This window comes from Eleutherodactylus coqui, chromosome 2 (assembly GCF_035609145.1).
Source record: "Eleutherodactylus coqui strain aEleCoq1 chromosome 2, aEleCoq1.hap1, whole genome shotgun sequence".
Classification (NCBI taxonomy): Eukaryota; Metazoa; Chordata; class Amphibia; order Anura; family Eleutherodactylidae; genus Eleutherodactylus; species Eleutherodactylus coqui.
Genome location: NC_089838.1, coordinates 2,211,519 through 2,224,018, shown reverse-complemented (window position 1 = coordinate 2,224,018; position 12,500 = coordinate 2,211,519). Strand labels below are relative to the sequence as shown.

General features: G+C 49.2%; 2 protein-coding genes across 2 annotated transcripts in view; one reads left to right on the top strand and one right to left on the bottom strand.

The window, feature by feature from the left end:
* The window catches only part of TIMP3 (TIMP metallopeptidase inhibitor 3), a 41,951-nt gene extending 33,805 nt beyond the window's left edge, over nucleotides 1–8,146 (bottom strand). The window contains exon 1 of the mRNA XM_066590170.1: nucleotides 7,942–8,146. Coding sequence (XP_066446267.1) covers nucleotides 7,942–8,068 — 127 coding nt within the window. The 5' untranslated portion in view covers nucleotides 8,069–8,146. The remainder of the gene's footprint in view (nucleotides 1–7,941) is intronic.
* The window catches only part of SYN3 (synapsin III), a 318,593-nt gene that overhangs the window by 203,313 nt on the left and 102,780 nt on the right, over nucleotides 1–12,500 (top strand). The window lies entirely within an intron of this gene.

Genomic DNA, 12,500 nt, shown 5'->3' with positions numbered 1-12,500 from the left:
GGAGTATTGAATTGCAACACCTGATCCTTTTGTTTCCTAAGAGGTAAGCAGTTGCCAGAGATGTCTGGGTGCAGCTTACCTCCCTAAACACATGAACACTCAGCCTAGCCGAACAGCTGCTGGACGAACGATTCTTTGGCCAGTGGTGGCCTTAAGTTAGACGGCACCTCCTATTATAAGATAAATACATATTCACTGATGGGCAGCCTGCCGGTCAGCAGGACAGCTCAATGAATACACACTGTACCAGAACCAAGGGCAGAACATAAATACAGCCCCAGAACCAAGGGCAGAACATAAATACACCCCCAGAACCAAGGGCAGAACATAAATACACCCCCAGAACCAAGCACAGAACATAAATAGAGCCCCAAAACCAAGGGCAGAACATAAATAGAGCCCCAGAACCAAGGGCAGAACGTAAATACAGCCCCAGAACCAAGGGCAGAACGTAAATACAACCCCAGAACCAAGGGCAGAACATAAATAGAGCCCCAGAACCAAGCGCAGAACATAAATACACCCCCAGAACCAAGGGCAGGACATGAATACAGCCCCAGAACCAAGCTCACATCATAAATACAGCACAAACCAAGTTCAGATCATAAATACAGCACCAGAACCAAGTTCAGATCATAAATACAGCCCCAGAACCAAGGGCAGAACATAAATGGAGCCCCAGAACCAAGGGCAAAACATAAATAGAGCCCCAGAACCAAGGGCAGAACATAAATAGAGCCCCAGAACCAAGCGCAGAACATAAATACACCCCCAGAACCAAGCTCACATCATAAATACAGCACAAACCAAGTTCAGATCATAAATACAGCACCAGAACCAAGGGAAGAACATAAATACAGCACAAACCAAGCTCAATGAATACATACTAGAGATGAGCAAGTATCGTCCTTTTCGAGTATATGACTGCTCGTCCGCAGAGACTCGGGTGCCAGCAGGGGTAAGCGATGGGTTGCGGGAGTGAGCAGGGTGGAGCGGGGGGGGGGGGGGGAGAGAGATCTCCCGCCCGTTCCCCCCGGCCGCCCCCCCCCGCCGGCACCCGAATCTTTGCGGATGAGCAGGCAGATACTTGAAAAGGATGATACTCGCTCGAGTATTTGTCCTTAACGAGTATGCTCGCTCATCTCTAATACATACTGTACCAGAACTAAGCTCAAAACAAATACAGCACAAACCAAGCACAAAATATAAATACAGCACCAGAACCAAGCTCAGTGAATGCATACTGTGCCAGAACCAAACGTGTAACATAAATACAGCACAAACCAAGCTCAGAACATTAACACTGTAGCAGAACTTAAGTGATTATGTTGCCGGCTGCTGATAGGCTGACAGCAGCGCCTCAGAACATCAGAGGGGAGGAGACAGAGCCGGGAGGAGGATTTATGGAGTTCTGCAAGACGCTGCCACATGGAGGAAGTGGATTATCTGGCTGGGCAGACCAATGCGGACAGACGCCCACAGCCTACATCCACTTGGTGCCCTTGCTAAAAGCTGGCAGCCAGTGCCCTGTGCCACCACACGGGTCACACATAGCCACGGCCAGCCATGTGTTTGGCCACGAGTTGATGAAGGTATGGGGGCACCTTCTGCCCAAATCCAGCTCCCAGCCCTGGGGACACTCACCAATGCCCATCACTTCACGTGTATCTGTCCCAGCAATGACGCTCCAGTTGGAACTTTTTGGAGGTCAATTTGCAGATGACAACCAGCAAGACGTGGTGCCCGCTGCCCACCCCAACTGGCGTTTATTACCATTTCCAACCACATTCCAAAGCCAGAATTGCCAACACTCCATAGGATGTCATGGGCCACCGATCCATCTGGGCCCACGTGGCACCGTGTGTTGGGCATTGCCCCATAGAGTTGCGCACGTGCAGTTGGTCTAACTTTTTGAAACTTTTGTCATCTCGTTTCACATACAATGTGTCTCCGCTCCCCAATAAAGTGAAGACCCCCCCCCCCCACCCCCCACCCGGTCAGGATGGATTTCACACGGAGTCGGTCTGCCGTGACGGATCCTCTGTAATCATTACATCAGCTGCCAGACCAATTATATATGTGAGAGCTCCGGCCGCCATCGCAGGGATTTGATTTCCTCCTCGGGTTCTAAAAAGACGCCTTGCCACTTAACTTCCTAATGCTGCGCCAGCAGGCAGGTGCGTTGTCACCGCGTCCCCGAGGCCGCCGTGTCCTGATTAGTGAGAACGACTCGCAGCTTGCTGCTAAAACACGGAGGAGAGGGGGGTGCCGTACGCAGGCCGGGGAAATGGGGTGTACTGAGGAGTATATATGATATGGTTACATGGGGACGACTGGTAGAATCACCCCCCCCCCCCACTGCCTCACCCTTTTTATGCCCATCATCAGCCCCTTCCTCCATCACCCTGGCACCCTGCCATCCTCCCATTCTTCCTCCATCACCCCTTCACATTGCTGTTACCCCTTGCCTTTTCATCGCCCGCCTCCACCCCACTGTCGTGCCAATTATGCTTTGCCGATCCTCTATCACCCTCTACCTTTTATCCCGCAGAGGACGACCCAATTCGTTTTTCTCTATCCCCCCATCATAGTATGATCCCATTACTCTCCCTCCGCACCCCTCGCCCTAACATCCCCTTGCTTCTTCCATCACCCCTATCCCTTCGCCCCTCTCACCACTTTCTCCCCCCTCCAATGTTCTCCAGCCCTCTCGCCCTCTCGCCCTCTCTCACTCCCTCACCCTCTCGCCCTCTCTCACTCCCTCACCCTCTCGCCCCACTACTTCTCGCACTCTTTCATTCCTCAGTGCTGATTCCTGAACTTTCCATGTGACACACCCTCGGCGCAGACAACGGCGCTCGTAGAGGGTCTTAAAGGGGCATAACACAGGCAGCACTACCTGCAGCTCGCACCATAATGGCCCAAGGAGTTGTGCCCAATATTCGCAGCTCTTGTGCACATGTCAGGGCATGCTGAGAGTTGTAGTGCTACAACAACAGGCAGGTCACAGACCACCAGTCTAACTGAACCCCCCCGAATGGTGGCTCCCTACTGTCCAGGACCACCGCAGACCGTCCACCTGTCAGCGCCTCCATCTGTTCTCTGATGACCCCACCGTGCCCTCCAACCCTCCCGGATCACTAGTGATGCCCCCAGTACAGAGCGATGCCAACTGCATCAAAAGTTTTGGAAGAGTTGCCCCTCATTGTGCGAGAAAGAAAAGGAAGGCGGCTCCTGAAGGGTCCAGCGCCCGTTTTCGGCTACTGCAACTTTTCCAGTGAGGGACGTGCGCCAAACTGCCTCGTGATGAACATCATACATCCTGACTTATGTCCACAGCTGGAAGACCTACAGGGGCTAAGACGTTACATTATTGGGCACTGCCATGGGGTACTATTCCAGCACTGCTCCTGAGTTACATCCTGTATTATACTGCAGAGCTGCACTCACTATTCTGCTGGTGGAGTCACTGTGTACATACATTACTTATCCTGTACTGCTCCTGAGTTACATCCTGTATTATACTCCAGAGCTGCACTCGCTATTCTGCTGGGGGGGGTCACTGTCTACATACATTACTTATCCTGTACTGCTCCTGAGTTACATCCTGTATTATACCCCAGAGCTGCACTCACTATTCTGCTGGGGGGGTCACTGTCTACATACATTACTTATCCTGTACTGCTCCTGAGTTACATCCTGTATTATACTCCAGAGCTGCACTCACTATTTTGCTGGTGGAGTCACTGTGTACATACATTACTTATCCTGTACTGATCCTGAGTTACATCCTGTATTATACTCCAGAGCTGCACTCACTGTTCTGCTGGTGGAGTCACTGTGTACATACATTACTTATCCTGTACTGATCCCGAGTTACATCCTGTATTATACCCCAGAGCTGCACTCACTATTCTGCTGGGGGGGGTCACTGTCTACATACATTACTTATCCTGTACTGATCCTGGATATAACTCAGGAGCAGTACAGGATAAGTAATGTATGTACACAGTGACCCCACCAGCAGAATAGTGAGTGCAGCTCTGGGGTATAATACAGGATGTAACTCAGGAGCAGTACAGGATAAGTAATGTATGTACACAGTGACTCCACCAGCAGAATAGTGAGTGCAGCTCTGGGGTATAATACTGGATGTAACTCAGGATCAGTACAGGATAAGTAATGTATGTACACAGTGACTCCACCAGCAGAATAGTGAGTGCAGCTCTGGGGTATAATACAGGATGTAACTCAGGAGCAGTACAGGATAAGTAATGTATGTACACAGTGACTCCACCAGCAGAATAGTGAGTGCAGCTCTGGGGTATAATACAGGATGTAACTCAGGGTCAGTACAGGATAAGTAATGTATGTACACAGTGACCCCACCAGCAGAATAGTGAGTGCAGCTCTGGAGTATAATACAGGATGTAACTCAGGAGCAGTACAGGATAAGTAATGTATGTACACAGTGTTTCCACCAGCAGAATAGTGAGTGCAGCTCTGGGGTATAATACAGGCTGTGCCTGGGCATCGGTGTAGTAGTGCAATAGATTGGCGCAGTCCCTGTGGGTGACGTCTATAGGGAAGCTATACCGTGCCTCTCAGAGGTGACTCTACACTCAGGTCTTCCACCGACAGATGGTTGTAAGTCATCCGTGAAGCTGACCTGCGCCGCGCTCTCCTATGTGACTGCAATGTGAGGATATCTCAGAATGGAGGTCAACAGACTTACCAAAAATAGACGAAGCCAAAATGCTGGAAGCCGAGACCGGGACCATCTGCTATAAGATAACGGATAGCGCTGTCCTCAGAAATAGGACATCGTATCACCGAGGGACGAGGACTACAACTCCCAGCACTCCGGAACCGTAATGCTTATCATGGGGACCTCATCACAAGGAGTGACGTCTATGGGGCTCATCATACGCTGTCAGTGGGGCTCAACGAAAGCGAACTAGAGCCAAGAGGGACCACAAAACGTGTCACATGACGGCTTAGACCCAAACCGGTCATCGGACAGCCTTCAGCTTGGGGTCGTCTCACCGCTGCTGCCCATTGATAACTATGGAGAGCGCCCGGTCAGCTGACACACAGTCCTTAAAGGGGACACCCCCACTTTTGGAAGGCCTTGTATTGTGGATCAGCTGACAATAGGGGGTTTTGCTATTTAGAAGTTCCTCGCAGATTTTAGGAGGGTGTAAAGTGAGCCCCTTAAAGGGATAGCGACCGCCGCCTGGTGCTGATGACATCACGCTCTCGCTTCTGCTGTACACCCAGCGCTGGGCTAGAGGTTCTGAAGAAACCACAGGCAAAGCCTTGAGGAAGTGCAGTGTGATTACAGAGGAGGGTGGAAGGAAACTCCTGTGATTAACCCTTCGCTCCTGCCCCTCGGCACCACAGCTTCAGACAAATGACAGGTTGCGCTCCGATACTTTGTTGTGGGATGTTTGGGGATTTGCGCAAAGGGCTAATTAAAAAAAGGGGGTCCAGAGAGTAATAAGTGCCCCTCATCAGTGCTGAGTGACCAACGAAATGAAGGGGGGGGGGGGGGGGTCAGTCAGCTTATCCGGAGTCCTGAGCTGCAAAACCGAAGAGTCCTGCGGTAAGAGAGCCGCGCCATTCCTAGATCACTGTATAGGAAGCTGAGTGGGGCCCGGGTGTAACATACGGACCTCCAGCTCATCCATATCTACAGACAATGTGTGGCTCTCTCTAAAGGCATGCTGATCCTTGTAGTTCTTCCCCCGTTACAGGTCTGTATGCCCGCGACTAAGGAGGGACTTACCTTCACAGCCCCCGCCTCATATGTAGACTGTTATAACCTCTAAATAATCACCCATTATTCATGTACTGCCAAAGCATTTTACAGCAGAGTTAAAGTTGTCAGATGGCGCATGGTTAAGGCTGTCACATGGCGCCGCGGCGCACTGTGAAGCTTGTCAGGTGGCTCACCGCTAAAGTCAGATGGCGCATGGTTAAGGCTGTCACATGGCGCCGCGGCGCACTGTGAAGCTTGTCAGGTGGCTCACCGCTAAAGTTGTCAGATGCTGCAAAACGGTGTTTCTCTGGTGTAGCAAATTAGAATTTATAAAAAGTATTGTCAGCTGCAGCAGAGTTGTGTTTGTCAGATGCTGCATGGTTAAGGCTGTCAGATGGCGCACAGTTACATTTGGTTAAGTTTGTCCGACACCGCACATTGAAGTCCGTATTGTTAAGGCTGTTTAAATTCCCACTGTTAAGGTTGTCAGATGTTTTATGGTCGTGTTCGCCAGATGCCGCACAGTAAAGTTTGGTTAAGTTCGCCAGATGGCGCACAGTTAAGTTTGTCAGATGGCGCACAGTTAAGTTTGGTTAAGTTTGTCAGATGGCGCACAGTTAAGTTTGTCAGATGGCACACAGTTAAGTTTGTCAGATGGCGCACAGTTAAGTTTGTCAGATGGCGCACAGTTAAGTTTGTCAGATGGCACACAGTTAAGTTTGTCAGATGGCACACAGTTAAGTTTGTCAGATGGCACACAGTTAAGTTTGTCAGATGGCGCACAGTTAAGTTTGTCAGATGGCGCACAGTTAAGTTTGTCAGATGGCGCACAGTTACGTTTGTCAGATGGCGCACAGTTAAGTTTGTCAGATGGCGCACAGTTAAGTTTGTCAGATGGCGCACAGTTAAGTTTGTCAGATGGCGCACAGTTAAGTTTGTCAGATGGCGCACAGTTACGTTTGTCAGATGGCGCACAGTTACGTTTGTCAGATGGCGCACAGTTAAGTTTGTCAGATGGCACACAGTTAAGTTTGTCAGATGGCGCACAGTTAAGTTTGTCAGATGGCGCACAGTTAAGTTTGTCAGATGGCGCACGGTTAAGTTTGTCAGATGGCGCACAGTTAAGTTTGTCAGATGGCGCACAGTTAAGTTTGTCAGATGGCGCACAGTTAAGTTTGTCAGATGGCGCACAGTTAAGTTTGTCAGATGGCGCACAGTTAAGTTTGTCAGATGGCGCACAGTTAAGTTTGGTTAAGTTTGTCAGATGGCGCACAGTTAAGTTTGTCAGATGGCGCACAGTTAAGTTTGTCAGATGGCGCACAGTTAAGTTTGTCAGATGGCGCACAGTTAAGTTTGTCAGATGGCGCACAGTTAAGTTTGGTTAAGTTTGTCAGATGGCGCACAGTTAAGTTTGTCAGATGGCGCACAGTTAAGTTTGTCAGATGGCGCACAGTTAAGTTTGTCAGATGGCGCACGGTTAAGTCTCACAGCTGCAGAAAAGTTGAAGATGCTAAATGGAGGGAGTCTGACTTTGTCAAATGTAGGCAACTGGAGTTTGACAGATGCAGCAGAGTTGGCTTTGTGAGCTGTGAGTTGAGTCCTTTGGACATACTCTGGTTTTGCAGCGCCGTCCTTTACATCAGCTCCACTCACACTGTAACCCCAAAGACGACGCGTTCAGCTCTGCTATACTTGGACGATGTCAAGGATCCCGGACTCACACCCCAGTGCAGCACCGCTCCCTGCGGCAAAAGTCTACGGAAAGTTCACAAACGCCCCTCTAAAGTCTCCATACAGCAGGCAGTGGGCAAAGCATCTCATGACAGCACACTGCACGGTATTAAAGGGCCGGTAGCCCTATAAACTGCAGCTTATAATAATGCAGGAGCGTTATATGAGGAACGGCGGATGGATGGAAATATCTCCGGCACTGGAGAAAAAGTAGGAATCATGGGGGTAGGGAGTTTTCCCACTGAGGAACGCTACAGCCTGCGGTGGCTGATAACAGGGAACAATAGCTTGCATTCAAGTGCACAGCTTCCAAGCAGAAACTTCCCAATCATCTGCCTGTAATAAAGGGACGCCTCAATTTCCAACATGTCCATTATTGGGCGAGTCCCTCAGCCTGGCACCTTGGCACCATCTCCAGCTATCAGTGGTAGTAGATGCATGCCACTTACCTATGTCGGAGTTGCAGAATGCATCCTGGGGGTGGCTGGGGGCGCAAGTGCAGCCGTCCACGGAGTACAAGAAGTCCCCAACAAAAAGGGAAAGTGTCAAGAGCAGGAGATTGGCGATGACAGACATAGTGCAGCTGGCACAGGGATGGCAGCAGTCTCCACAGCTAGAACCTGGTACCACTGAGCTGCCCGCCTGGTGACTGCAGGTTTATGTGGCTGCTGTCCCCTCCTCTGCCCGGCCCCTGGAGCCCAGGCCAATGGCATTATCCCTGAGCGCTGTCCAGGCAGCAGGGGGCGAGGCTGAGCTCAGTCCCTCTTCTGCTTCCTTCTAGGGGATAAGGGAATGTTCCTGCACCTCTGGAGGGAGGTGTGATGACTAAAGCAGAGGAGCTCGAGTTCAAAACAACAGTCCTGCCAGAGCCCTGCAGCACCCCCATGCTGGATAATACCGGTGCAGCAGAGCGGAGTTTGTCATTGGGTGCAACTCATTTATTGTGGTTTTACATGGAACGGTAGATCAGTCTGAGCTTTATACTGTATCATCAAAGCTTATTAAGCTCTGCTACATCTGCATGTGTGTGCACAGGGGGCAATAGGGGGATTCCAAAATGAAAGCGCCCCTGCGAGTGCACAAAGTAGCTGTTAGCCAAAGATCCGTTGCAGATTACTATAATACCTTACAGATGTAGCAGAGCTGAGTTTATTACACGGGAAAGCTCTAGATATGATATTTCTATCCAGCACATTATACAAACACGTGTACAGATGTAGCGGCACTGAGTTTGTCATTGGTTATAGATCTTTTTTTTTCAGATTTTTCATAGGACTGCAGATTAATCTACTCGGGGAGGGAACAAATCTGCACGGAAAGTTCACTCAGCTCTGCTACATCTGCATGCATGCACCAAGGGGGCCAGGAGAATGACCAGAATTACAATCCAGCCAGGCGTTGTGCCAGTGCAGAAAGTGGCTTTGATGCAAAGATCCATTAGCTGCAGTGTAACTCTATACGGATGTAGCAGAGTGGAGTTTGTTATTAGGCACAGCTAATGTTTTGTGATTTTTACATAGCTCTGCAAACTAATTCTGCACAGTGTATCATCCAGGAATGAAATGGCTCATTAAGCTCTGCTACATCTGTATATGTGCAGAGCGGACAACATAAGTACCAAAATAAAATCACCTTTGCCGGTCATGCTATAATATTACTTCATACCGGTGTAGTAGAGCTGAGTTTGTCATTGACCACAACTCATTTTTTTCTTGTTTTCCACAAGACTGCAGATAAATTGAATGAATTTTCCACCGCACAGTGTAGCATCACAGGGTTCAATAGCTCATTGAGCTCTGCTACATCTGTGTATGTGCACAGGGGACGGCAGACTATAAGTGCCCCTGCCAGGCATGGGAGCGGTGCCAGAATACTGCCATATTACCCCTTACCCATGCAGCGCAGCTGAGTTTGTCATTGGGAATAGCTCATTTTCTAATGGTTTTACATGGGACTGCAGATAATTCCACATGGTGTAACATTGCTCAAACAGCTCTGCTACATCTGTATGTGTGCACAGGGGGCGGCAGGAGAATGTCCAAATAGAAGCTCATCTGCTAGCCATTGCAAAAAGCTATAACCCTGCTTCTTACAGATGTAGCAGAGCTGGGTTTGTCATAGTCGCAGAACTGCAGCTAAATCTACTGTTTATGCATCAAACAGGTAGACAGCTTATTAAGCTCTGCTACATCTGTATACATGCACAGGGGGAGATGGGAGAAGTTACAGAAGTGGCTTCCATGCAGGGATTCTTTGCAGGTACTACAATGTAGTAGATGTACAGATGTAGCAGAGCTGAGTTTGTTGTAAGGCTGAGCTCATTTTTTGTGGTTTTAGTTCTGCAGATTATTTAGCATGGCGTAGCATCACAGAGCTAGGTAGCCTACTAAGCTCTGCTACATCTGCATATGTGCACAGTGGGTGACAGGGGAATACCCAAAGGAAAGTGCCCCTGCCAGTCGCTGTGCCAGTGCACAGAGTGGTGTTGCTGCAGAATACTCCTGTTCTTACAGATGTAGCAGTGCTGAGTTTGTCTTTGGGCACACAGCTCATTTTATATTTTTGTGGTTTTCCATGGGACTGCAGATAAATCTGCAGAGTTTTACAATGTGTGATCAAAGCGTCAGATAGCTCATTAAGCTCTGCTACATCTGTGTGTGTGTGCGCAGGGGATTGTCCACAACTAGAGCTCCCCTGCCCGACGCTGCGCCGGTGCAGAACACTACAATATTACTCCGCACAGATGTAGCAGATCTGAGTTTGTCTTTGGGCACAGCTATTTTTTTTTTATGGTTTCACATAGGGCTGGAAATACTTCAGCATGTTGAACCATCGAAGAGTTAAAAAGCTTATTCAGCTCTGCTGCATCTGTGTGTGCGCAGAGGGGATGACACCAGAATCACCTCCGCCAGCCATTGCAAAATGCTATAATATTCCTTCCGACAGATGTAGCAGAGCTGAGCTTGTCATGTGGGAAAACTAGATTGTAATCCCTAGAATTGTCTAGGAATGCAGTACCGAGTTTGTCATCTGGCACAGCTGTATACAGGATGTGACAACCTGTTTCTAAAGGTTTTTGCATGATCTTCCACAATGTGTCATTTCTGGTTTACATGGAACTGCAGGTCGACCTACGACCCCCGATTGTATCCCGCTGTCTAATGACGCAAAGCTGAGTTTGTCAACGGAGTGGAGTTGGGTTTGTCATTTGTCACAGAGTATAAAACCCCAGGTAAACCCAGTTCAGGGTAAATACCCCATGGCAGTGCCCATTAAAAAAAAGAATTAACTCCTTGGTACCCACAATACGTCCTTCTACTGACGTCACTGATGGGCTTTACACCTACACGTACATCTTTATAAGGCGGTGGCTTAGCTGACAGCCAGGCTCCTGCTCTAACTGCCAGAAATGGAGGAACCTCAGATCCTGGCAGTTTAACCCCTTACATGCCACAATCCATAGCAACTGAAGCATGTAAGCAGATGATAGGAGGAGGGCGCTGCTTCTGTCACCCACAGTACGATTGTTGGGTAGCAGTGTGATCCCCTGCCAGCTGGAGGCCGGGCTCACCCAACCTGCTCCACATACTGGGACCTGCAGCTGAATACCGCTGTGACCCCGGCCAGCGACCCCGCATGCCTGTCATTTCTGTAATGCTGATGATTGCGGAGGCTCGCTGTCGGTCATGCGCACTACATTTTTTAACATTTGTCTTTCCCGCTAGGCGATGCCGCCGGTCCCGGCAGCCTATCCACAATGTCATTTGCAGATGGGCTGCGGGTCAGACATTAACTTCAATGATGCGTAACTTCAATGGATGCGTAACTTCAATGATGCGTAACTTCAATGGATGCGTAACTTCAATGATGCGTAACTTCAATGGATGCGTAACTTCAATGGATGCGTAACTTCAGTGGATGCGTAACTTCAATGATGCGTAACTTCAATGATGCGTAACTTCAATGGATGCGTAACTTCAGTGGATGCGTAACTTCAATGATGCGTAACTTCAATGATGCGTAACTTCAATGGATGCGTAACTTCAGTGGATGCGTAACTTCAATGGATGCGCAACTTCAATGATGCGTCCGCGCGGACTCCACACAAAAAAAGGACATATTGCGATTTTAAATTGGCTTGTGGATTCGCCATTACTATCCGCTCATCTGAGCCGACATGCCAAGTTCTATCTCCTCAGTAGGCGCGGAGTCGTGTGAGACCGGCCAAACGCCTCCGTGTCCGCCATGTAACTCCACCTATCAGATCCCGCCGCCAGCAGACTGCTGTCATCGGCTTATAGTAGAACGCAGCAGATAAGTAGTGCAGTGTACTATTGTAGCCACCGAACAACATCTGCAGCGACTAAACAATAGTGTCACAAAAGGAAAAAATACTTCTCTTCCCTACAAAATATGTTAAATCGATAAAATACCCCATTTCACAGAGACCCATAAAATGACGGCATTCGGGGATTTATCCCGGTGAACGCCGCACAAATAATTAAAGATGTCAGAATTGTTATTTTTCTTTTGTTCACCTCCTAAAAAAACATAATAAAAAACAATCCAAAAGTCCCTCAAACTGGCAGCAATAAAGACTCCAACTGCGAGACCTCGCAGAGCGCCGCGGCCGGGGAGATGCTGAAGTTCTGGGTCTTGGGTAAACTTAAATGCTTTTCTTTAAAAATGTGGTTTTTTTGGTGCAAAACTAATAAAAAATAAAAGAATGTCTGCACGGCGATCTGCATCAACAAGCAGCGGGCCACGAAGGGTTAAAGTGCCAATTGTTAACACGATTCTGTCGCCTCAGAATCGGGCGGATCCCGCATGTGAACATCGCCGTGCGAATACACCGAATGACGATGAGACCTGGAAAGAGAGAGGAGGGTCCGCGCGTGCCACCAGGGGGCGTGCTGCGTGACATCTGCACCCATCAGAGTATCCCGGGCATCACACGGAGGGTGGCTGCTCGGCACACAGAGTACAGTCCAAAGGGGAAGCGGCTTTG